Source organism: Myiozetetes cayanensis, unplaced genomic scaffold (assembly GCF_022539395.1).
Source record: "Myiozetetes cayanensis isolate MyiCay16 unplaced genomic scaffold, myiCay2020 scf209, whole genome shotgun sequence".
Taxonomy (NCBI): Eukaryota; Metazoa; Chordata; class Aves; order Passeriformes; family Tyrannidae; genus Myiozetetes; species Myiozetetes cayanensis.
In genome coordinates, this window is record NW_026087422.1 from 24,623 (window position 1) to 50,972 (window position 26,350).

Sequence of the window (26,350 nt, forward strand, 5' to 3'; positions counted from 1 at the left end):
CCATTTCTCCTTGGAGCAGCCTGGGAGGGTGGGAGGTGGGTGGGTGACCCTCCAGCTCCCTTCCAGCCCAACCCTCTCTGGTTTTCCACCATCCCGCTGTGTTTGGGGCCGAGCTCTGACCCCACAGAAATCCCATGGGGTTTCCCCCGTGCCTGGCAGCCCCCCACGCCCCGGGGCTGAACCCACAGGGGTTTCCCGTGGGATCTCCCCACCCCACACCCCCCAGACCCCTCCCGGCACGGGCTGAGCGGCCCCGGGGATGTCCTGGAGCGACCGGGAGGCCACAGAGCCGCCCCCCCCTGCCCTGAAAACACCTCCAAAGGAGGGGGTGGGGGATGAAATCCGGCCCTGCCGACACCGGGGGGAGGTGAAGATCCCCCCAAATTCCCCCCGTGGCCAGGTCAGCGTCACGGTCATCGAGGCCAGGCAGCTCGTGGGGCTCAACATGGACCCCGTGGTGTGCGTGGAGGTGGGCGAGGAGAAGAAGTTCACGTCCATGAAGGAGTCCACCAACTGCCCCTACTACAACGAGGTGGGGGCCTGCGGGGGGGGGAAAAAGGCGGGGGAGGGGGGCGTTTCCCAGCCCCTGGCACTGCTTCGGGGTTTAACTCCTGCCACGGGGTGAAATCTGGGTGGGAAATGACGCCTTTTGCCCCACCCGGGGGTTCGGGAGGTTTCCCCTCCCCACCCCCCGGGTAATTTACCCTCAGCTTTTCCAAGGGTTTAGAGCTTTCTTTACCCCTCCCCGGGGTGCAGGGGTCGGTGCTGGGGACGCAAGGGCGTGTCCTGGGTGCTGCAGGGATCCCTCCAGCCCCTCTCGGCTCCTCCCGGGGTTTTCCAGCCCCAAGGATCCCTCACGGCTCCTCCTTCCCTTCCAGTACTTTGTCTTCGACTTCCACGTGCCCCCCGACGTCATGTTCGACAAGATCATCAAGCTGTCCGTGAGTGAGAGCCCTCCCCTGCTCCTTTCCCCGGGACCAGGGCAGAAAACAGCCCATTCCGGGGGGGATTTCAGCTCCTGAATTCCCTCAGATCCTGGGAGCACACAGCTCCTGAATACCCTCAGATCCTGGGAGCTCACAGCTCCTGAATTCCCTCAAATCCTGGGAGCTCACAGCTCCTCAGATCCTGGGAGCACACAGCTCCTGAATTCCCTCCAATCCTGAGTGCACACAGCTCTTAAATTCCTTCAAATCCTGGGAGCACACTTCTCCTGAATTCCCTCAGATCCTGGGTATGCACAGCTCCTGAATTCCCACAAATCCTGGGTCCTCACAGCTCCTGAATTCCCTCAAATCCTGGGTGCTCACAGCTCCTGAATTCCCTCCCTGGATGATTCCTGGTGCTCCAGAGCCGGGGAGAACCAAACCCATCGTGGAATGTGTTCATTCCCAGGGAGGACAAAAAAAACACCTCCCTGAGCCTGCGGATTGGGAATTCCCGGGATGTGAGACCTGGCAGAGCTCCTGTGGATTGGGAATTCCCGGGATGTGAGACCTGGCAGAGCTCCTGTGGATTGGAACACCGTGGAAAGCCAGGAGTGGGAATGCTGAGAGGAGAACCCTGCCCACAGCCCGGAGATCTCTGCTCAATTAGGGCACCCTAATTAGTACTCACTGCCCAATTAGGGTACTTTAATTAGGATCCCCCCCATCCATCCCACGAACAGCCCTGGAATTTCTCCCACCAAGGGAACTGGGCCGTGATTTCTGGGCGTCCCAAAGACTTTGCCATCAGGAAACATCCCGGTGTTCCCTGGAAAACGGGATAATCCCAAGAAATCCGAAGATTTATTTCCCAGCACTTTTTCTGCCCAATCCCAACCCAGGAGCTGCCCTTGGAGCCCCCACAGAGGGCCGAGGGGAAGGGATCAGCTCCTTCCCCACCCCACTCTGAGCTGCTCCGGGAAGGGGCCTCTGGAAACAGGGACCCCAGCGGATTCCCGGTCTGGATTTTCCAGGTGATCCACTCCAAGAACCTCCTGCGCAGCGGGACCCTCGTGGGCTCCTTCAAGATGGACGTGGGCACCGTTTACACCCAGCCCGGTAGGGAATCTCTTGGAACCGGCCCCGGGTGGGACCTGCCGGGAATTCCCTCCAGGGGAGCCGGGGAGGGGCTGCTTTCCTTGGGAGGGGCTTTCCCAGTTTGGTGTCCCCGTCCCAGACGTGGACGAGTCACCCGGGCTCCCCCCGGGGCCGGGAAAGGGCTCCCGGCACCGCTGGAGGAGGGGAATTCATGGAATGCCGGGATGCTTTGGATGGGAGGGAACCTTAAATCCCAGCCCGTTCCACGGGCAGGGACAGCTCCCGCTATCCCGGGGGATCCAACCCGGCCTGGGACACTGCAGGGATCCAGGGGCAGCCACAGCTTCCCTGGGAATTCCAGCCCAGCCGGGAATCCCTTCCCAATCTCCCACCCCAATCTCCCCTTTCCCAGTGGGAAGCCATTCCCTGTGTCCTGCCATTCCAGGCCCTGATCCCAAATCCCTCTCCAGCTCTCCTGGAGCCCCTGCAGGCTCTGGAAGGGGCTCCCAGCTCTCCCTGGATCCTTCCCTGCTCCAGCCTGGCCATTCCCAGCTCTCCCAGCCTGGATCCAGAGCCTGACATTGGATCCATGCCCAGCCCAACTCCTCTCTGGGAAGGAGTTCCGGGAACAAGGGGGGGTTCCCTGGGAATCTCGGCACTCAGGGAAGGGTCTCCCCTTCCCCTTTCCTGATCCCAAATCCCTCTCCAGCTCTCCTGGAGCCCCTGCAGGCTCTGGAAGGGGCTCTAAGGTCTGGTTGTCCCCAGAGTCCCCTCCACAGCGTCCCCCCCGCAGTGTCCCTCCCGCAGTGTCCCCTCCCCTGTCCCCTGCCCTGTCCCCTGCCACGTCCCCTGTCCCTCCGTGTCCCCAGAGCACCAGTTCTATCACAAGTGGGCGGCGCTGTCGGACCCCGAGGACCTCACGGCGGGGCTCAAGGGGTACCTCAAGTGCGACGTGGCCGTGGTGGGCAAGGGGGACAACATCAAAACCCCCCACAAGGCCAACGAGACCGAGGAGGACGACATCGAGGGGTGAGGAACCCCCCAGGGGCCCCGGGAGCTCTGGGATGGGGTGGGATACAGGGATGGGATACAGGGATGGGATACAGGGATGGGATGGGAGGGGATGGGATGGGATGGGATGGGATGGGATGGGATGGGATGGGATGGGATGGGATGGGATGGGATGGGATGGGATGGGATGGGATGGGATGGGATGCAGGGATGGGATGGGATGGGATGGGATGGGATGGGATGGGATGGGGTGGGATGGGATGGGATGGGATGGGATGGGATGGGATGGGATGGGATGGGATGGGGTGGGATGGGATGCGGGATGGGATTGGATGGGATGGGATGGGGTGGGATGGGATGGGATGGGATGGGATGGGATGGGATGGGATGGGATGCAGGGATGGGATGGGATGGGGTGGGATGGGATGGGATGGGATGGGGTGGGGTGGGATGGGATGGGATACAGGGATGGGATGGGATGGGATGGGATGGGATGGGATGGGATGGGATGGGATGGGATGGGATGGGAGGGGATGGGATGGGATGGGATGGGATGGGATGGGAGGGGATGGGATGGGATGGGAGGGGATGGGATGGGATGGGATGGGATGGGATGGGATGGGATGGGATACAGGGATGGGATGGGATGGGATGGGATGAGATGGGATGGGATGGGATGGGATGGGGTCTCATCACCCACTGGAAGAGCAGAGGGAGGTCTGGATGAGCTTCTTCTCAGGCTCCACGTGGGAAGGGCCCTCTGACTCCCCAGAACACCCCAAAGGAAGGAACAAAACCCCCAGAAAAAACAAACCAACAAACAACCAAATAACCCAAAAAACAAATCCTGAACCAAAACTCAGGAGACTTTCAGAGCTGCTTCCAGCCCCAGAACGCTCCAGGGCCATTAGAACACCCCCAAGGGCAAACAGAGCCTTTCCACTCTGCCCCTCAGCCTCTCCCCCCGTGGAATCCTGGAATTGCTCAGGTTGGGAATGTCCTCTAAGATCCAGTCAAACCATGAACTATCACAAACCCAAACCAGCAGCAAAAATCACCAGCCCAGCTCTCCTGAGGGCTGGGGGGCTCCAGGCACCCCCTGGACTGTTTGGGGCCACCTTTCCATGCCCTGGTGGGGGTGTTATCCCACTTTTTCTTGGAATGGAAGGACGGTTTGGGTGGGAGGGGATCCCAAAGTTCACGCAGCTCCAGAGGGCGCCTTCCACCAGCCACAGGCAGCTCCAGGAATTCCTCTGGAACAAACTTCACCCCCAGCCTCTCCCTGGGCCCTTTTTCCTCCCCCAGGAGGAGACAAACCCACCCCTGCCATAAACCCAGACTGGGGGGGTTTATTCCTTCCCCCCAAAACAACGCCCTAGGAAGGAAAAGGAGACTCCCCATGTCCCACCCACTCCATAGGAGGGAAAAGGAGACTCTCCCAACATTCCCACCCTCTCCATAGGAGGGAGAAGGAGACTCTCCCAACATTCCCACCCACTCCATAGGAGGGAAAAGGGGACTCTCCCAGTGTCCCACCCACTCCAGGGGAGGGAGAAGGAGACTCTCCCAACATTCCCACCCTCTCCATAGGAGGGAAAAGGAGACTCTCCCAACATTCCCACCCGCTCCATAGGAGGGAAAAGGAGACTCTCCCAATGTCCCACCTGCTCCAGGGGAGGGAAAAGGAGACTCTCCCAATGCCCCACCTGCTCCATAGGAGGGAAAAGGAGACTCTCCCAACACCCCAGAGGGCGCCTTCCACCAGCCCTGGGCAGCTCCAGGAATTCCTCTGGAACAAACTTCACCCCCAGCCCCTTTTCTGCCCTGGGAGGAGACAAACCCACCCCTGCCATAAACCCAGACCGGGGGGGTTTATTCCTTCCCCTAAAACAACCCCTAGGAGGGAAAAGGAGACTCTCCCAATGTCCCACCTGCTCCAGGGGATGGAAAAGGAGACTCTCCCAACATTTCCACCCGCTCCATAGGAGGGAAAAGGAGACTCTCCCAACATTCCCACCTGCTCCAGGGAGGGAGAAGGAGACTCTCCCAACATTCCCACCCTCTCCATAGGAAGGAAAAGGAGACTCTCCCAACATTCCCACCCTCTCCATAGGAGGGAAAAGGAGACTCTCCCAACATTCCCACCCTCTCCATAGGAGGGAAAAGGAGACTCTACCAACATTCCCACCCACTCCAGGGGAGGGAAAAGGAGACTGTCCCAACATTCCCACCCTCTCCATAGGAGGGAAAAGGAGACTCCCAATTCCCACCCACTCCAGGGGAGGGAAAAGGAGACTGTCCCAACATTCCCACCCTCTCCATAGGAGGGAGAAGGAGACTCTCCCAACATTCCCACCCTCTCCATAGGAGGGAAAAGGAGACTCTCCCAACATTCCCACCTGCTCCAGGGGAAGGAAAAGGGGACTCTCCCAATGTCCCACCTGCTCCAGAGGAGGGAGAAGGAGACTCTCCCCAAACCCCACCCGCTCCATAGGAGGGAGAAGGAGACTCTCCCAACATTCCCACCCTCTCCATGGGAGGGAAAAGGGGACTCTCCCAATGTCCCACCCTCTCCATAGGAGGGAGAAGGAGACTCTCCCAACACCCCAGAGGGCACCTTCCACCAGCCCTGGGCAGCTCCAGGAATTCCTCTGGAACAAACTTCACCCCCAGCCTCCCCCTGGGCCCTTTTTCCCCCCCCCAGGAGGAGACAAACCCACCCCTGCCATAAACCCAGACTGGGGGGGTTTATTCCTTCCCCCAAAACAACCCCCTAGGAGGGAAAAAGGGACTCTCCCAACATTCCCACCTGCTCCATAGGAGGGAAAAGGAGACTCTCCCAACATTCCCACCCTCTCCAGGGGAGGGAGAAGGAGACTCTCCCCAAATCCCACCCTCTCCATAGGAGGGAAAAGGAGACTGTTCCAACATTCCCACCCTCTCCATAGGAGGGAAAAGGAGACTGTCCCAACATTCCCACCCTCTCCATAGGAGGGAGAAGGAGACTCTCCCAACATTCCCACCTGCTCCATAGGAGGGAGAAGGAGACTCTCCCAACATTCCCACCCGCTCCAGGGGAGGGAAAAGGGGACTCTCCCAACATTCCCACCTGCTCCATAAGAGGGAGAAGGAGACTCTCCCAACATTCCCACCCTCTCCAGGGGAGGGAGAAGGAGACTCTCCCAACATTCCCACCCTCTCCATAGGAGGGAAAATAGGACTCTCCCAACAGTCCCACCCTCTTCATTTCCCCGGGGTCACCGCTCGGGGAGTGTTGGGGGGGACCCCTCTCTAACAACTCTTTCTGTGGGGGTCCCCCCAAGGCTGGAGAAGCCCTCCAGGGGTTTCTTTAGCCCCCCATTCTCCCCCCGTGCCGTGCCAGGAACCTGCTGCTGCCCGAGGGGGTGCCGGCCGAGCGCCAGTGGGCCCGGTTCTACGTGCGCGTGTTCCGCGCCGAGGGGCTGCCCAGGATGAACACCAGCATCATGGCCAACGTCAAGAAGGCCCTCATCGGGGACAACAAGGACCTGGTGGACCCCTACGTGCAGGTGGTGTTTGCGGGACAGAAGGTGAGCGAGGAGGGAGGGGGAGGGGGGGCACACACGGGCGGGGCTGGCCGTGTGAGGGGAGGATTGGGCGTCCTGGAGGTGATGAGGGGTGTGTGGTGTTCCCTGGGTTGAATTGGATGTCCTGGAGGTGACGAGGGGTGTGTGGTGTCCCCTGGGTTGTCCTGGACATGCTGAGGACTGTGGGGTGTCACCTTGTTTGAACTGGGTTGTCCTGGTGTTGAGCTGTGTGTGGTGTCCCCTGGATTGTCCTGATGTTGAGGGGTGTGTGGTGTTCCCTGGGTTGAATTGGATGTCCTGGAGGTGATGAGGGGTGTGTGGTGTCCCCTGGGTTGTCCTGGACATGCTGAGCTGGGTGTGTGGTGTCCCCTGGTTTGAACTGGGTTGTCCTGGTGCTGAGCTGGGTGTGGTGTCCCCTGGGTTGTCCTGGAGATGTTGAGGGGTGTGTGCTGTCCCCTGGTTGGCCTGGTTGTCCTGGAGATGCTGAGCTCTGTGTGGTGTCCCCTGGTTTCAATTGGTTGTCCTGATGCTGAGCTGTGTGTGGTGTCCCCTGGTTTGAATTGGTTGTCCTTGGAGATGTTGAGGTGTGTGTGGTGTCCCCTGGTTTGCCTGTGTTGGAGATGTTGAGCTGTGTGTGGTGTCTCCTGGGTTGAATTGGTTGTCCTGGGGATGTTGAGGTGTGTGTGGTGTCCCCTGGGTTGTCCTGTGTTGGAGATGCTGAGCTGTGTGTGGTGTCACCTTCTTATCCTTGGTCATCCTGGAGGTGCTGAGGGGTGTGTGGTGTCATTTTTTTATCCTTGGTTGTCCTGATGTTGAGGGGTGTGTGGTGTCCCCTGGTTGGCTTGGGTTGTCCTGGAGATGTTGAGGGGTGTGTTGTGTCACTTGGGTTGTCCTGATGCTGAGCTGTGTGTGGTGTCCCCTGGATTTCCACGTCTCCCCTGGCTGGGAATGGTGGTTGGATGGTCCTGGGGGTGTCCTGGGACACCCAACCTGGGGTGGCTGGAGGGTCCCAGGGTGGCTGGAGGGTCCCAGGGTGGCTGGATGGTCCTGGGGGTGCCCTGGGACACCCAACCAGCCCAAGATCCATCTTTCCCCCCCCTGCCAGGGCAAGACCTCAATCCAGAAGAGCAGCTACGAGCCCGTGTGGAACGAGCAGATCGTGTTCACCGAGATGTTCCCCCCCCTGTGCAAGAGGATCAAGGTCCAGATCCGGGACTCGGACAAGGTCAACGACGTGGCCATCGGGACCCACTTCATCGACCTGAGGAAGATCTCCAACGAGGGGGACAAGGGTGAAGCTGGGCTGGCCTGGGCGGTGCTGGGGGGGGTTTGGACTCAGGGATTTTCCACCCTGAGCCATCCCTAAGGATTCTGTGCCATCCTGGCACTGTCCCAGCTCTCCACAATTCCCCAGCAGGAAGTCTCAGGAAGTGGAGGGTCCCCAATTCCCAGGGAACAGGGCCAGGAGGAGAGGGAACAGCCTCCAGCTGGGCCAGGGGAGGGGCAGGGGGGCATCAGGAGGAATTTGTCCCTGGAAAGGGTGGTCAGGCACTGGCAGGGGCTGCCCAGGGAGGTTTGGAGTGCCCAGCCCTGGAGGTGTCCCAGGCAGGCACTCAGTGCTCTGGGCTGGGGGACAGGGTGGGGATGGGCACAGGGGGGATCCACGGGCTGGGAGGGCTTTTCCCACCTGGATAATCCCTTGGGAGCTGTTCCCAGGGGTGGCTGCATCCACGGACACCCCCAGGGCGCGTTCCAGCCCCTGTCCCCACACACAGACCCGGGCAGGGACCCCAACCCGGGCGCTCCTGCCCCGATCCCCAGGCACACCCTTCTCCCGGAGCATCCACGCCCATTCCACGCCCATCCCATGCCCCGCAGGCTTCCTGCCCACCTTCGGCCCCGCCTGGGTGAACATGTACGGCTCCACCCGCAACTACACCCTGATGGACGAGCACCAGGAGCTCAACGAGGGGCTGGGCGAGGGCGTCTCGTTCCGGGCGCGGCTCCTGCTGGGGCTCTCGGTGGAGATCCTGGACACCACCAACCCCGAGATCAACAGCTCCACCGAGGTGCAGGTGGAGCAGGCGCCGGCCCCGCCCGAGGTCAGTCCTGCCCCGGCTTTTGTGGGGGGGGGATCTCTGCTCCTTCCAGCGCTCGCGTTCCTCGGGAATTCCAGGCAGAAGGAATGTTTGAGCGCGGGTTAAATCCCAGGGGGGCTGCGGCTGCCCCTGGATCCCTGGGAATGTCCCAGGGAGGGTTGGAGCCAGCTGGGATAGCGAGAGGTGTCCCTGCAGGGTTTGGGACGGGGAGGGGATGAGCTTTAAGATCCCATTCCAGCCCCGACCACCCCGTGGTTCCTGTGACCTCCTGAGCCCTGAGGTGCTGGGGGGTGGACAGGGACAAGGAGCCACCTCCTGGTCTCAAAGAGAAGCCAAGAACTCCCTCTGATTCCCAGCCAGGGGGAACGATTTGGGTGGTTTGGTTAATCCACCTCCCGACCCAACTGCTGGCCGTGCCCCTGGGCAGTCCCTCGCCTGCAAGGGCTGGCTGGAAGGTTGCCTTTGATCAGGAGGTTTTTTTCCAGCGAAATCCTTGATTAAACCCTCTGGAATGAGCCAGGAGACGGGGAGAGAGAACCCCGGTGGTGCCCCCGGAGTGCCAGGAGTGGCTCCTCCCCCCCCCCAATCCCTGTGACCTCTCCCTCCCTCAGAACTGCACCGGGAAGATGGAGGAATTCTTCCTCTTCGGGGCCTTCCTGGAGGCCACCATGATCGACAGGAGGATCGGGGACAAGCCCATCCACTTCGAGGTCACCATAGGTGTGTGGGGTTTTGGTTTTTGGGGGTGGAGGGGGGTTGGTCTGAGGCCTGGCTGGAGGGAAGGGCGGGATCTGAAGCTGACAGGGGGTCGTTCTTCCCAGTTTTCCAGACTTGTCCCAGACTGAACTAAAACTTCTTCCAAACTGAATGAAAACTTGTTCCAAACTGAAATAAAACTTGTTGACTGAACTAAAACTTGTCCCAAACTGAGTTAAAACTTGTCCCAGACTGAGTTAAAACTTGTCCAAAACTGAATGAAAACTTGTCCCAGACTGAACTAAAACTTTTTCCAAACTGAATTAAAACTTGTCCCAAACTAAGCTAAAACTTATCCCAAACTGAACTAGAACTTGTCCAAACTGAATTAAAACTTGTCCCAAACTGAGTTTAGAACTTGTCCCAAACTGAACTACAACTTGTCCCAGACTGAAATAAAACTTGTTGACTGAACTAAAACTTGTCCCAAACCGAACTAGAACTTGTCCCAGACTGAGTTTAGAACTTTTCCCAAACTGAACTAAAACTTTTTTCCGAACTGAATTAAAACTTGTTCCAAACTGAAATTAAACTTCTGTAAACTGAAATAAAACTTGTTGACTGAACTAAAACTTGTCCCAAACTGAAATGAAACTTGTCCCAAACTGAACTAAACCTTTTCCCAGAGCGAACTAAAACTTTTTCCAAACTGAATTAATACTTGTTCCAGACTGAAATAAAACTTTTCCCAGACTGAACTAGAACTTGTCCAAACTGAACTAGAACTTATCCCAAACTGAAATTAAACTTCTCCCAAACTGAAATAAAACTTGTTGACTGAACTAAAACTTGTCCCAAAGTGAGTTAAAACTTGTCCAAAACTGAATGAAAACTTGTCCCAAACTGAGTTTAAAACTTTTTTCCAAACTGAATTAAAACTTGTTCCAAACTGAAATGAAACTTGTCCCAAACTGAAATAAAACTTGTTGACTGAACTAAAACTTGTCCCAAACTGAGTTTAAAACTTGTCCCAAACTGAGTTTAAAACTTGTCCCAAACTGAGTTTAAAACTTGTCCCAAACTGAGTTAAAACTTGTCCAAGACTGAAATAAAACTTGTCCCAAACTGAACTAGAACTTGTCCCAAACTGAATTACAACTTGTCCCAAACCGAATTAAAGCTTGTTGACTGAACTAAAACTTGTCCCAAACTGAGTTAAAACTTGTCCCAAACTGAACTAAAATTTTTCCCAAACTGAACTAGAACTTGTTCCAAACTGAAATTAAACTTCTCCCAAACTGAAATAAAACTTGTTGACTGAACTAAAACTTGTCCCAAACTGAGTTAAAACTTATCCCAAACTGAACTAGAACTTGTCCCAGACTGAGTTAAAACTTGTCCCAAACTGAGTTTAGAACCTGTCCCAGACTGCCCCAAGCCGCAGCCCCCGAGCCCTGCCGGAGCTCCGGCCCCGTGAATTTTATTCCCCCTCCGTTCTTTCCCTTCCCTCGAGGTAACTACGGCAACCAGGCGGACGGGGCGGGCAAGCCGGGCCCGAGGAGGAGGAAGGAGGGCGCGGACGGGGCCGAGGAGGAGGCGGAGCTGCTGCAGAATTCCAGCGAGGACGAGGGCGACGAGGACGGGGAGCTGGTCTCTGTCTCTGCCTCTCCGCCCATGAAGCCCCTGGTCACCGACAGGTCCGTGCGTCCCCCTGGGCATTCCCAGTGTCCCAGGAAGAGGGAATTCTCCTCCCAGGACACCCTGCAGAGGACATCCTGCATTCCCCCCGGGTGGGCCGGGACAGGGACAGCATTCCCAGGACAGGGACAGCACCTTTGAGAAAAGGACAGCAACCCCCGGGACAGGGACAGCACCTTTGGGGCAGGGACAGCACCTTTGGGACAGAGACAGCACCTTTGAGACAGGGACAGCAACCCCAGGACAGGGACAGCACTTACTGAGACAGGCACAGCACCCTTGGGACAGGGACAGCACCCCAGGGACAGGGACAGCATTTCTGAGACAGGGACAGCATTTCTGAGACAGGGACAGCACCCCCGGGACAGGGACAGCAATCCCGGGACAGGGACAGCACCTCTGGGACAGGGACAGCACCTTTGGGACAGGGACAGCACCCTCGGAACAGGGACAGCACCCACTGAGACAGGGACAGCACCACTGAGACTGGGACAGCACCCCTGGGACAGGGACAGCACCTTTGGGACAGGGACAGCACTTACTGAGACAGGGACAGCATTTCTGAGACAGGGACAGCACCCTCGAAACAGGGACAGCACTTACTGAGACAGGGACAGCATTTCTGAGACAGGGACAGCACCCCCGGGAGAGGGACAGCACCCCTGGGACAGGGACAGCACCTTTGGGGCAGGGACAGAGACAGTCTTGGAGAACCCGGCCTGGCGGGAGGTTTTGGAATCCCGGAGTGGTTCGGGTGGGAAGGGACCTTAAATTAATGCAGCCTCACCCCCTGCCACGGGCAGGGACTCCTCCCACCCTCCCAGGTTGCTCCAGCCTGGCCTCGGACGCTTAAATTAAAAACAACCTGAGCTGCTGCTTGAACAGCCTTTGCCTCAGCTCTCTGGGCTGCGTCTGCACATCCTGCTGTTACGGGACCCATCAACCACCTCTGCACCTAAAATGCACCTTCACCTCATCCGTGGGGGTGCAACTCCCCCTGCAGCTGCACGGGTTGCTGACCCCCCCCGGAATTTTCACCCCCTGGTTTTCCCAGCAGTTCTCCGGGGCGAAGCTGCAAAATTTATGAGCAGTCAAAAAAATAAATAAAATTAAAAAAAAAAAAAAAAACACAAAAAACACACACAAAAAAAAACCAAAACACAAAAAAACCCAAAAAAACAAAACAAAACAAACAAAAAAAAAACCAAACAAAAAAAACCAAAAAAAACACAAACCAAACCAAAACAACAACAAAAAAAAAAAAAAAAAAAAAAAAAAAAAAAAAAAAAAACCAACGAAATAAACTCATCAGGTTTTGGGGTTTTTTTCCAGGCTGCAAACCCCCCCTCACGGCTCCCCTCTCGCCCCGCAGGAACTACTTCCACCTGCCCTACCTGGAGAGGAAGCCCTGCGTGTACATCAGGAGCTGGTGGCAGGACCAGCGGCGCCGGCTCTACAACGCCAACATCATGGACAAGATCGCCGACAAGCTGGTCAGTGGGGGGACAGGGGGACAGGGAAGGGCAGGGGGACAGGACAGGGACACGGGGCACCCTCCTTGGGCACACAGAGGGGAAAGGAGGTGAGGACACAGCTGGGCTGGGAACGGGGAGGGCCCCAAATCCCGGGAGGTCCTCGGGGCCTCTGGGGGTCACAACCCGGTGTCCCCAATCCTCGGGGGTCACAGCCCGGTGTCCCCAGTCCTTGGGGGTCACAACCCACTGTCCCCAATCCTTGGGGGTCACAACCCACTGTCCCCAATCCCTGGGGGTCTCTAGGGGTCACAGCCTGGTGTCCCCAATCCTCAGGGGTCACAGCTTGGTGTTCCCAATCCTTGGGGTTCAGAGGCCCCTGTCCCCAGTCCTTGGGGGTCACAGCCCAGTGTCCCCAATCCCTGGGGGTCTCTGGGTGTCACAGCCCAGTGTTCCCAGTCCTTGGGGGTCACAGCCCCCTGTCCCCAATCCTTGGGGGTCACAACCCACTGTCCCCAATCCTCAAGGGTCACAGCCCAATGTTCCCAGTCTTTGGGGGTCACAGCCCACTGTCCCCAGTCCTTGGGGGTCACAGCCCCCTGTCCCCAGTCCTTGGGGGTCACAGCCCCTGTCCCCAGGGGAGGGCTCGGGGTGGGCACACTTTGTCACCAGGGCTGGAGGGGTGACCCGCTCATGTGGCACAGCCTGGAGAAGGGAAGGATCCAGGGAGAGCTTGGAGAGCCTCCCAGAGCCTGCAGGGGCTCCAGGAGAGCTGGAGAGGGACTGGGGACAAGGAATGGAGGGACAGGACACAGGGAATGGCTTCCCACTGCCAGAGGGCGGGGACAGATGGGAGATTGGGAAGGGATTCCCGGCTGGGAGGGTGGGGAGGGGCTGGGCTGGAATTCCCAGGGAAGCTGTGGCTGCCCCTGGATCCCTGGGGTGTCCCAGGCCGGGTTGGATCCCCCTGGGATGGTGGGAGGTGTCCCTGCCCATGGCAGGGGGGTTGGGGCCTCTCCCAGCTCCTCCCGTGGGGCTTTTCCCATCGCCCCGAGCCGGGGCCGGAGCCGATCCCGGGGGATCCCGGCCCGTTGGAGCAGCGGGTGCTTCCCTGGCTGGGGGGGTTGGGCTCAGGGGGTCTCTGTGCCCCCGGGGGGGTCCGTGCCCCCCTCCCCAGCCCCGGTGGTGCCGCAGGAGGAAGGACTCAACGACGTGCACGAGATGATCAAGACGGAGAAGCCGCACCCGGAGCGGCGGCTCCGGGGGGTCCTGGAGGAGCTCGGCGGGGGCTGCCTGTGAGTCACTCGGGCAGGGGGGGCACGGGGAAGGTGCCCCCTCCCCGGGGGTGTCAGCTCAGCCTGCCTGGTCCCTGGGATGAGGGGACACCCTTCCCTGCCCCCCTTCCCTGTCCCCTTCCCTGTCCCCCTTCCCTGTCCCCATCCCTGTCCCCTCTGTCCCCTTCCCCTGTCCCCTGTCCTCCCTTCCCTGTCCCCATCCCTGTCCCCTTCCCTGTCCCCCTTCCCTGTCCCCTTTCCCTGTCCCCTTTCCCTGTCCCCTTTCCCTGTCCCTCTTCCCTGTCCCCTTTCCCTGTCCCCTTTCCCTGTCCCCTTTCCCTGTCCCCCTTCCCTGTCCCCTTTCCCCATCCCCTTCCCTGTCCCCCTTCCCTGTATCCCTCCCTGTATTCCAGGGGTTTCCCATGGAATCACACCCAGAAATGCCCCGGGGAGGGGTTTCCCCATGGAATCACATCCAGAGATGCCCCGGGGAGGGGTTTCCCATGGAATCACATCCCAGCCTTTCCAGAGATGCCCCGGGCAGGGTTTTCCCATGGAATCACATCCAGAAATGCCCTGGGCAGGGGTTTCCCATGGAATCACATCCAGAGCTGCCCCGGGCAGGGTTTCCCATGGAATCACATCCAGAGATGCCCCGGGCAGGGTTTCCCATGGAATCACACCCAGAGATGCCCTGGGGAGGGGTTTCCCATGGAATCACATCCAGAGCTGCCCCGGGGAGGGTTTCCCATGGAATCACATCCAGAGCTGCCCCGGGCAGGGTTTCCCATGGAATCACACCCAGAAATGCCCCGGGGAGGGATTCCCATGGAATCACATCCCATGGAATCACCTCCCGGCCTTTCCCGCAGGCGTTTCGTGGCCCTGGCCGAGCGGGAGCAGCCGCACTCGGCGCGCACTCGGCTGGACAGGGAGAGGCTCCGCTCCTGCTCCAGGGAGCTGGTGAGGGGCACCCGGGGCTGGGGGCACGGGCTGGGGGCACGGGACACAGGGGGGCAGGGACAGATGGGATTTTGGGAAGGGATTCCCGGCTGGGAGGATGGGGGTGGGGGCCGGGCTGGAATTCCCGGGGGAGCTGTGGGAGCAGCGGGCGGGGAGGGGAGGGGGATTCATGGGCAGGACATTCCAAGGGTTTGGGGTTTGATTCTGAGCAGAGGAGCCCGGAGACCACCCGGGTCCTTCAGAGGCTTCTGCTCTGCTGCTGCTGCTGCCCCTCATCCACACCCTGGGAAGAAACTGGGGAGCAGGGGGAGCTGTGTCACCCCCTCAGCTGGGGACAGAGCAGGGGGAGCTGTGTCACCCCCTCAGCTGGGGACAGAGCAGGGGAGCTGTGTCACCCCCTCAGCTGGGGACAGAGCAGGGGAGCTGTGTCACCACCAGACAGCTGGGGACAGAGCAGGGGGGCACACAGCACAAGGGGGGACCCCAGGCTGGAGCCCCAGCTGTCCCATGTCCCCACACCCTGGCTGTCCCTGTCCCCATACCCTGTCTGTCCTATGTCCCCATACCCCGTCTGTCCATGTCCCCACGGCCCAGCTGTCCCTGTCCCCACACCCTGTCTCTCGTGTCCCCACACCCTGGCTGTCCCACACCCTGGCCATCCATGTCCCCAAGCCCTGGCTGTGGGTGTCCCTATGCCCTGTCTGTCCATGTCCCCATACCCTGTCTGTGGCTGTCCCCACGCCCTGTCTGTGTCCCCACGCCCTGTGGGTGTCCCCACGCCCCTCTGCTGTGTCCCCAGGAGGCGATGGCGCAGCAGGCGCGGGCGCTGCGGCAGCAGGTGAAGAGGAACTCGGTGAAGGAGAAGCTGAAGCTGGTGCAGAACTTCCTGCACAAGCTGCGCTTCCTGGCCGACGAGGTGGGTCCTGCAGGGGCTGGGGGGAGATCCCCCTGCTGTGGGGCAGGAGAGAGCCCTGGGAGCATCCCCGAGCCCACCACGGGAGCATCCCCAATTCCCCCATGGGAACATCCCTGACCCCCCCCCGGGAGCATCCCTGAGCCCCCCACGGGAGCATCCCTGAGCCCCCCACGGGAGCATCCCTGAGCCCCCCCTGGGAGCATCCCCAATTCCCCCCTGGGAGCATCCGCATCCACAATTCCCCATGGAGCATCCCTGACCCGTGGAGCATCCCGACCCCAGGAGCATCCCTGACCCCCACAGGAGCATCCTGAGCCCCCTGGGAGCATCCCGAGCCCCCTGGAGCATCCTGAGCCCCCCATGGGAGCATCCCCAATTCCCCATGGGAGCATCCCTGAGCCCCCCTGGGAGCATCTCCTGAGCCCCCATGGAGCATCCCGAGACTCCCCATGGGAGCATCCCGACTCCCCGTGAGCATCTCTGAGCCCCCACGGGAACATCCCCAATTCCCCACGGGAGCATCCCCGACTCCCCACTGGGAGCATCCCTGAGCCCCTGGGAGCATCCTGAGACCCCTGTGAGCATCCCCAAGACCCCCCTGCAAACATCCCTGAGCCCCCCATGGGAGCATCCCCGACCCCCCATGGGATCATCCCTGATCCCACCCTGGGATCACCCCCGAGCCCCCCACGGGAGCATCCCCCCGAGCTGAGGGGTCCCTGGGGTGCCCCCGCAGCCCCAGCACAGCATTCCCGACGTGTTCGTGTGGATGATGAGCAACAACAAGCGCGTGGCCTACGCCCGCATCCCCTCCAAGGACCTGCTGCACTCCCTGGTGGACGAGGAGATGGGCAAGGACTGCGCCAAGGTCAAGACGGTCTTCCTAAAGGTACTGACCCGCCCTGCCGGGGGGGGCTGCAGCACGAGGGGCGGCTGGAGGGGGCACAGAGCGGCAGGATGGGAGGTGGGGATGGGACAGTGGAGGGAGATGGGGATGGGACAGTGGAGTGAGATGGGGAGGGGACAGTGGAGCAGGATGGGAGATGGGGACAGTGGAGCAGGATGGGAGGTGGGGACAGTGGAGCAGGATGGGAGGTGGGGATGGGACAGTGGAGCAGGATGGGAGATGGGGACGGGACAGTGGAGTGAGATGGGAGATGGGGACAGTGGAGCAGGACGGGAGATGGGGATGGGACAGTGGAGCAGGATGGGAGGTGGGGATGGGACAGTGGAGCAGGATGGGAGATGGGGACAGTGGAGTGAGATGGGAGATGGGGACAGTGGAGCAGGATGGGAGGTGGGGATGGGACAGTGGAGAAGGATGGGAGATGGGGACAGTGGAGCAGGATGGGATGGGACAGTGGAGCAGGATGGGAGAGGGGGACGGGACAGTGGGAGGAGATGGGGACGGGACAGTGGAGCAGGATGGGAGATGGGGACGGGACAGTGGAGCAGGATGGGAGATGGGGATGGGACAGTGGAGCAGGATGGGAGATGGGGACGGGACAGTGGAGAGGGATGGGAGATGGGGATGGGACAGTGGAGCAGGATGGGGACGGGACAGTGGAGGGAGGATGGGGATGGGACAGTGGAGCAGGATGGGAGGTGGGGATGGGACAGTGGAGCAGGATGGGAGGGACAGTGGAGCAGGATGGGGATGGGACAGTGGAGCAGGATGGGAGATGGGGATGGACAGTGGAGCAGGATGGGAGATGGGGATGGGACAGTGAGGAGATGGGAGATGGGGATGGGACAGTGGAGCAGGATGGGAGGTGGGGATGGGACAGTGGAGCAGGATGGGAGGTGGGGATGGGACAGTGGAGCAGGGTGGGAGATGGGGATGGGACATTGGAGCAGGATGGGAGATGGGGATGGGACAGTGGAGGGAGATGGGGACGGGACAGTGGAGCAGGATGGGGATGGGACAGTGGAGCAGATGGGATGGGACAGTGGAGAGATGGGGACGGGACAGTGGAGCAGGATGGGAGATGGGGACGGGACAGTGGAGGGAGATGGGGATGGGACAGTGGAGCAGGATGGGAGGTGGGGATGGGACAGTGGAGCAGGATGGGAGATGGGATGGGACAGTGGAGTGAGATGGGAGATGGAGATGGGACAGTGGAGCAGAGATGGGGACGGGACAGTGGAGCAGATGGGAGATGGGGATGGGACAGTGGAGCAGGATGGGAGGTGGGGATGGGACAGTGGAGCAGATGGGGAGACAGTGGAGCAGATGGGGATGGGATGGGACAGTGGAGCAGGATGGGAGATGGGGATGGGACAGTGGAGCAGGATGGGGACGGGACAGTGGAGGGAGATGGGAGATGGGGATGGGACAGTGGAGCAGGACGGGAGGTGGGGATGGGACAGTGGAGCAGGATGGGAGGTGGGGATGGGACAGTGGAGGGAGATGGGAGGTGGGGATGGGACAGTGGAGGGAGATGGGGATGGGACAGTGGAGCAGGATGGGAGATGGGGATGGGACAGTGGAGGGAGATGGGGATGGGACAGTGGAGTGAGATGGGAAGTGGGGATGGGACAGTGGAGTGAGATGGGGACAGGACAGTGGAGCAGGATGGGAGATGGGGATGGGACAGTGGAGTGAGATGGGGACGGGACAGTGGAGCAGGATGGGAGGTGGGGATGGGACAGTGGAGCAGGATGGGAGATGGGGACGGGACAGTGGAGCAGGACGGGAGATGGGATGGACAGTGAGCAGGATGGGAGATGGGGGCAGGACAGTGAGTGGATGGGAGATGGGGACAGTGGAGCAGGATGGGGATGGGACAGTGGAGCAGGATGGGAGGTGGGGATGGGACAGTGGAGCAGGATGGGAGGTAGGGATGGGACAGTGGAGGGAGATGGGAGGTGGGGATAGGATAGTGGAGGAGATGGGGATGGGACAGTGAGCAGGATGGAGAGATGAGGACAGTGGAGGGAGATGGGGACGGGACAGTGGAGCAGGATGGGGACGGGACAGTGGAGCAGGATGGGGACGGGACAGTGGAGCAGGATGGGGATGGGACAGTGGAGTAGGATGGGAGATGGGGACGGGACAGTGGAGCAGGATGGGGACGGGACAGTGGAGAAGGATGGGAGATGGGGACGGGACAGTGGAGAAAGATGGGAGATGGGACAGTGGAGCAGGATGGGAGGTGGGGACAGTGGAGCAGGATGGGAGATGGGGACGGGACAGTGGAGTGAGATGGGGACAGGACAGTGGAGTGAGATGGGGACGGGACAGTGGAGTGAGATGGGGACGGGACAGTGGAGCAGGATGGGAGATGGGGACGGGACAGTGGAGCAGGATGGGAGATGGGGACGGGACAGTGGAGTGAGATGGGGACGGGACAGTGGAGTGTCCGCTCCTCCCTGGGCTGGAGCATCGTCCCCATCCCACCCACGCTCTGCCGGTGCTGCCCAGGGCTGTGAGCCCCATCCAGCTCGGGGGGAGGTGTTTGACCCAGCTGGCCACGAAAGGTTTGGGGTTTCTGGCTTGGAAGAGGAAGCCACGGGGGGGGGAAGCAGAGAATTCCCGAGCCAAGGATGCCCAAGGATGAGGGCCGGGCTCCCTGGTCCTGCCCAGCCCTGGTTTTAAGGGGCAGGCAGCAGAGGAGAGGGAGGCTCCGGGAGGTGTCCCAGGAGCCCCCCAGACTCCCTGTGAGCTCACACCCCCCTGGTGCCCAGCTGCCCGGGAAGAGGGGCTTCGGCCCCGCCGGCTGGACCGTGCAGGCCAAGATGGAGATTTACCTGTGGCTGGGCCTCAACAAGCAGCGCAAGGACTTCCTGAGCGGCCTCCCCTGCGGCTTCGAGGAGAAGAAAAGCCCCCGGGGCCAAAACCTGCCCTCCTTCCCCCCCCTCAGCCTCCTCTACACCAGTAAGGGCTCCCCCTGACCACCCCAACCCCAGCTCGGGATGGGGCGTGGGGAGGGACAGACCTCCAAGAGGCCCCCCCAAATCCTGCATCCAGGCCGTCCCCCAACCCCTCGTGCCCGCTGTGCCCCGCAGAGAAGCAGGTGTTCCAGCTGAGGGCTCACATGTACCAGGCCAGGAGCCTGTTCGCCGCCGACAGCAGCGGCCTCTCCGACCCTTCGCTCGAGTGTTCTTCATCTCCCACAGCCAGTGCACCGAGGTGAGGGCAGAGCGGGGGGATGTGGGGTGGGGGTGGGGGTGGGGGGTGGGAGGATGGAGGGATGAAGGGTTGGAGGGTTGGAAGGATGGAGGGGAGGAAGGATGGAGGGGTGGAGAGGTAGGGGATGGAAGGATGGAGGGGTGGGAGGATGGAGGGGTGGAGGGTGGAGGGATGGGGAGGTGGAAGGATGGAGGGGTGGAAGGATGGAGGATGGAAGGATGGAAGGATGGAGGGTAGGGGAATGGAAGGATGGAGGGGTGGGAGGATGGAGGGATGGAGGGTGGAGGGATGGAGGGGTGGAAGAATGGGGGGGGATGGAGGGATGGGGAGATGGCAGGATGGAGGGGTGGGAGGATGGAGGGATGGAGGGGAGAAGGGGTAGGGGAATGGAAGGATGGAGGAGTGGAAGGATGGAGGGATGGGGAGACAGAAGGATGGACAAGTGGAAGGATGGAGGGATGGAAGGATGGACGGGTGGAAGGATGGAGGGATGGAGGGATGGAGGGATAGAGGAATGGAGGGATGGAGGGGTGGAAGGATGGAGGGATGGAAGGATGGAGGGATGGAAGGATGGAAAGGTGGAAGGATGGAGGAGTGGAAGGATGGAGGGATGGAGGGGTAGGGGAATGGAAGGATGGAGGGATGAGAGGATGGAGGGATGGAGGGATGGAAGGATGGGAGGATGGAGGGGTGCAAGGGTGGAAGGATGGAGGGGTGGAAGGATGGAGGGATGGAGGGATGGAGAGGATGGAGGGATGGAGGATGGAAGGATGGAGGGATGGAAGGATGGAGGGATGGAGGGGTGGGGGGATGGAGGGGTGGAAGGATGGAAGGTGGAAGGATGGAGGGATGGGGACATGGAGGGATGGAGGGGTGGGGAGATGGAAGGATGGGGGGCTGGGCTTTGACTTTGCACCCCCCCTGCTCCCGTGATGAGCCAAGGACGGGGTTGGCCGTGGTGGGAAGAGCCGGTGGTGGCACTTGGGGACTGCCTCGTGCCAGGAGCCCCCCCAGCACATCCCCCCCTCCTTCCCCCTTGGGATGGCACTCCCTGCCTGCTTTGGGGGAGCAGGACCACGTTAAAGTGACTGGTTTTTCTGGGGGGGTCTGGTTTGGGGAGCAGGACCACGTTGAATTGATTGTGGGTTTTTTGGGGGGGGTCTGGTTTGGGGGAGCAGGACCACATTGAAGTGAAGTGACTGGTTTTTTGGGAGGGTCTGGTTTGGGGGAGCAGGACCCCGTTGAAGAGATTGGGGAGTTTTTTTGGGTGTCTGGTTTGGGGGAGCAGGACCACGTTGAAATGATTGTGGTTTTTTGGGGAGGTCTGGTTTGGGGGAGCAGGACCATGTTGAAATGATTGTTGTTTTTTGGGGGGGTCTGGTTTGGGGGAGTAGGACCCCATTGAAATGATTGTGGGTTTTTTTGGGGGGGGGGTCTGGTTTGGGGGAGCAGGACCACGTTGAAGTGATTGGGGTTTTTTTTGGGGGGGAGGTCTGGTTTTGGGGAGCAGGACCACGTTGAAGTGATTGTGGTTTTTTGGTGGGGTTTGTTTTGGGGGAACAGGACCCCATTGAGGTGACTGGTTTTTTTTGGGAGGATGAGGGGGTGCCCTCCCCTCCCAGCCTGGTTTAGGGATCTGGGGAGCCCGGTGTGCACACTGGGAACGATTCTGCTGGCACGGGACTTCTCCAGGATCCCTCAGGATCCCTCCCCCCCCACTCCTACCCCAGGTGCTGAACGAGACCCTGTGCCCCACCTGGGACCAGCTGCTGGTGTTCGACAACGTGGAGCTGTTTGGGGAGGCCCAGGAGGTGAGGGACGACCCCCCCATCATCGTCATCGAGATCTACGACCAGGACACCGTGGTGAGGACCCCCCACCCGGGCTGGGGGGGAAATCCTGGAGAATTCCCGTGGGATCAGCAGTGCTGGGGGTCAATCCTGGAGAATTCCCGTGGGATCAGCAGTGCTGGGGGTCAATCCTGGAGAATTCCTATGGGATCAGCAGTGCCAGGGGCTGGGGGTCAATCCTGGAGAATTCCTGTGGGATCAGCAGTGCCAGGGGCTGGGGGATCAATCCTGGAGAATTCCTGTGGGATCAGCAGTGCTGGGGGTCAATCCTGGAGAATTCCTGTGGGATCAGCAGTGCTGGGGGTCAATCCTGGAGAATTCCCGTGGGATCAGCAGTGCTGGGGGCTGGGGGTCAATCCTGGAGAATTCCTGTGGGATCAGCAGTGCTGGGGGTCAATCCAGGAGATGGAGAGATGTGGGGTGTGTGTGACCCCATGGGATCAGCAGTGCCAAGGGCTGTGGGTTAACCCTGGAATCCTGTTTTAGGATCACACACCCCAAGGGCTGTGAGCTCAATCCTGACCCCCCATGGGATCACACACCCCAAGAGCTGTGGGGTCGATCCTGCAGCCCCCCCATGGGATCACACACACCCCAAGGGCTGTGGGGTCAATCCTGCAGTCCTGCTTTAGGATCACACACCCCAAGGGCTGTGGGGTCAATCTTGACCCCCCATGGGATCACACACACCCCAAAGGCTGTGGGGTCAATCCTGAAACCCCATGGGATCAGACACACACACAAGGGCTGTGGGGTCAATCCTGAACCCCCCCCATGGGATCACACACCCCAAGGGCTGTGGGTTAATCCTGGAGTCCATCCCATGGGATCACACACACCCCAAGGGCTGTGGGTCAATCCTGACCCCCCACGGGATCACACACACCCCAAGGGCTGTGGGTCGATCCTGAATCCTCCCATGGGATCACACACACCCCAAGGGCTGTGGGGTCGATCCTGAACCCCCCCCATGGGATCAGAGACCCCAAGGGCTGTGGGGTCAATCCTGCAGTCCCCCCATGGGATCAGAGACCCCAAGGGCTGTGGGGTTACACACACCCCAAGGGCTGTGGGGTCAATCCTGCAGCCCCCCCATGGGATCACACACACCCCAAGGGCTGTGGGGTTACACACACCCCAAGGGTTGTGGGGTCAGACACCCCAAGGGCTGTGGGGTTACACACACCCCAAGGGTTGTGGGGTCGATCCTGAACCCCCCCCATGGGATCACACACACCCCAAGGGCTGTAGGATCACACACCCCAAGGGCTGTAGGATCGATCCCGCAACCCCCCCCCCCCGTGGGCTCAGACACACCCCAAGGGCGGTTCCCCCGCAGGGCAAGGCGGATTTCATGGGCCGCACGTTCGCCAAGCCGGTGGTGAAGATGAGTGACGAGCGGTACAGCCCGCCCCGCTTCCCCCCCCAGCTCGAGTACTACCAGATCTACCGCGGCAGCGCCACGGCCGGGGACCTGCTGGCTGCCTTCGAGCTGCTCCAGGTGCCCCCCGACCCTCCCCATCATCCCCCCACCCTGTGCCAGGGACCTGCTGGCTGCCTCGAGCTGCTCCAGGTGCCCCTCGACCCTCCCCATCAACACCCCTGCCAGGGACCTGCTGGCTGCCTTCGAGCTGCTCCAGGTGCCCCCAGACCCTCCCCCATCATCCCCCCACCCCTGCCAGGGACCTGCTGGCTGCCTTCGAGCTGCTCCAGGTGCCCCCAGACCCCCCCTCCCCCATCATCCTCTGTCCCCCTGTGCCAGGGACCTGCTGGCTGCCCTCGAGCTGCTCCAGGTGCCCCCAGACCCTCCCCTGTCCCCCCCTGTCCCCCCATGCCAGGGACCTGCTGGCTGCCTTCGAGCTGCTCCAGGTGCCCCCTGACCCTCCCCTGTCCCCCCTCTGCCAGGGACCTGCTGGCTGCCTTCGAGCCCCTCCAGGTGCCCCCTGACCCTCCCCATCATCCCCTGTGCCAGGGACCTGCTGGCTGCCTTCGAGCCCCTCCAGGTGCCCCCAGACCCTCCCCATCATCCCCCTTGCCCTCGAGGACCTGCTGGCTGCCTTCGAGCTGCTCCAGGTGCCCCCGACCCTCCCCTATCATCCCCCCTGTGCCAGGGACCTGCTGGCTGCCTTCGACCTGCTCCAGGTGCCCCCGACCCTCCCCAGCTCCCCCTGTGCCAGGGACCTGCTGGCTGCCTTCGAGCTGCTCCAGGTGCCCCCTGACCCTCCCCATCTCCCCCCACCTGCCAGGGACCTGCTGGCTGCCTTCGAGCTGCTCCAGGTGCCCCCGACCCTCCCCATCATCCCCCTGTCCCCCTGCCAGGGAGGGACCTGCTGGCTGCCTTCGAGCTGCTCCAGGTGCCCCCCGACCCTCCCCTGTCCCCCTGTGCCAGGGACCTGCTGGCTGCCTCGAGCTGCTCCAGGTGCCCCCGACCCTCCCCATCATCCCCCTGTGCCAGGGACCTGCTGGCTGCCTTCGAGCTGCTCCAGGTGCCCCCTGACCCTCCCCATCATCCCCCCTCTGCCAGGGACCTGCTGGCTGCCTTCGAGCTGCTCCAGGTGCCCCCTGACCCTCCCCTGTCCCCCCTGCCAGGGACCTGCTGGCTGCCTCGAGCTGCTCCAGGTGCCCCCGACCCTCCCCATCATCCCCTCTACCAGGGACCTGCTGGCTGCCTTCGAGCTGCTCCAGGTGCCCCTGACCCTCCCCATCATCCCCTGTCCCCCTGTGCCAGGGACCTGCTGGCTGCCTTCGAGCTGCTCCAGGTGCCCCCGACCCTCCCCATCATCCCCCTGTGCCAGGGACCTGCTGGCTGCCTTCGAGCTGCTCCAGGTGCCCCCGACCCTCCCCATCATCCCCCTGCCAGGAGGGACCTGCTGGCTGCCTTCGAGCTGCTCCAGGTGCCCCCTGACCCTCCCCCATCATCCCCCTGTGCCAGGGACCTGCTGGCTGCCTTCGAGCTGCTCCAGGTGCCCCCTGACCCTCCCCATCATCCCCTGTCCCCCCCATGCCAGGGACCTGCTGGCTGCCTTCGAGCTGCTCCAGGTGCCCCCAGACCCTCCCCCATCTCCCCCCTGTGCCAGGGACCTGCTGGCTGCCTTCGAGCTGCTCCAGGTGCCCCCCGACCCTCCCCCTGTCCCCCCTGTGCCAGGGCAGCTGCTCAGACCAACCCTTTTCCTGCCCCCCGGTTCTCCCTGCAGGGGTGGGGGTTCTCAAGGGATTGGCTCCCGGGAGACATTTTTGGCCTTTCCCCGGTCCTGGGGTTGGGGGTGGGAGCTTCCACCTGCTCCTGGGCCGAGATCTGGGGGTGTTCCTGCCTCTCTGAGACACCTCCCACCCGAGACACCTCCCACCCGAGATCCCACCTGAGACACCTTCCACCCGAGACACCTCCCACCTGAGATCCCACCCAAACACACACCCCCCCACCACCGCTGGAAGGTGTCCCTGCTTGGAATGAAATGCTCCCAGAGCTCCCCCTCCCAACCCCAACCATTCCAGGATCCCATGAGGTGGGGTTGGGATGAGATGGTTGTGCAGATCCCCCTCCCAACCCCAACCATTCCAGGCAGGATCCCTGGGATGGACACAGAGCTCCCCCTCCCAACCCCAACCATTCCAGGATCCCTGAGATGGGCACAGAGCTCCCCTCCCAACCCCAACCGTTCCAGGACCCCTGGGATGGGCACAGAGCTCCTCCTCCCAACCCCAACCATTCCAGGCAGGATCCCTGGGATGGGCACAGAGCTCCCCCTCCCAACCCCAACCCTTCCGGGACCCCTGGGATGGGCACAGAGCTCCCTCCCAGCCCATCCTGGCCCGGGGGGGGCAGCTCCCGAGCCCGGCTCCTTCTGTTCCAGATCGGCCCCGGGGGCAAGTCCGACCTGCCCCCCATCGACGGCCCCACGGACGGGGAGCGGGGCCCCATCCTGCCCGTGCCGCTGGGGATCCGCCCGGTGCTGAGCAGATACAGGGTGGAGGTAAAGGGTCCTGGGGCACTCAGGGACACCCCTCGGCCTCGGCCATGGTGGGAGGAAGGGCTGGAGGGGACCCCTGGGGCACCCCGAGCATCCGTCCGGACTGGCTGGGCTGGGAAGTGCTGGAGCATCCCTAAAAAAACCCACAGGGGGCTGGGTCACTCCCTGCTGTCCCGGACGTGGGCAGAGCAGCCGGGGTGCAGGTCAGGGGCACGGTAAAGGTACCCCTGGAGATGGGGTATCTGTGGGGATATCCCCCCACTGAGCTCCCGTGGCTCAGGGGTTCTGAACCCCGATCCTCGGGCCCCGAGGGGGGGACATCTCTCACGGGTCTGCAGGGTCTAAAGGGGGATTTCTGTCAAAATTTGTGCATCCAGCGGGGCTAGGGCAGTGCCCTCCCTGTGCTGGCACTGCTGGGGCACCCCCAGTGCTGGGGCAGGGCTGGCCCCTCACACCAGAGACACAGGGAGGGGCTGGAGAGTGGGCAGGGAAGGGAACGGAGCTGGGAAGGGGCTGGAGCAGCAGGAGCAGCTGAGGGAGCTGGGGGGGCTCAGCCTGGAGAAAAGGAGGCTCAGGGGGGACCTTCTGGCTCTGCAATCCCTGACAGGAGGGGGGAGCCGGGGGGGGTCGGGCTCTGCTCCCAGGGAACAGGGCCAGGAGGAGAGGGAACGGCCTCCA

General features: G+C 61.4%; 1 protein-coding gene across 1 annotated transcript in view; it reads left to right on the forward strand.

Annotated features, from left to right (window-relative positions):
• LOC126641376 (otoferlin-like) overlaps positions 1–26,350 on the forward strand; it is a 56,920-nt gene that overhangs the window by 11,534 nt on the left and 19,036 nt on the right. The window contains 20 exon segments of the mRNA XM_050317955.1: positions 401–532; positions 879–941; positions 1,961–2,045; positions 2,894–3,053; positions 6,418–6,604; positions 7,707–7,893; positions 8,480–8,703; positions 9,312–9,420; positions 10,910–11,093; positions 12,467–12,587; positions 13,761–13,861; positions 14,713–14,803; positions 15,603–15,719; positions 16,456–16,608; positions 19,407–19,596; positions 19,728–19,802; positions 19,805–19,851; positions 21,582–21,716; positions 23,041–23,202; positions 25,556–25,675. Of these exon segments, the coding sequence (XP_050173912.1) occupies positions 401–532; positions 879–941; positions 1,961–2,045; positions 2,894–3,053; positions 6,418–6,604; positions 7,707–7,893; positions 8,480–8,703; positions 9,312–9,420; positions 10,910–11,093; positions 12,467–12,587; positions 13,761–13,861; positions 14,713–14,803; positions 15,603–15,719; positions 16,456–16,608; positions 19,407–19,596; positions 19,728–19,802; positions 19,805–19,851; positions 21,582–21,716; positions 23,041–23,202; positions 25,556–25,675 (2,643 nt within the window).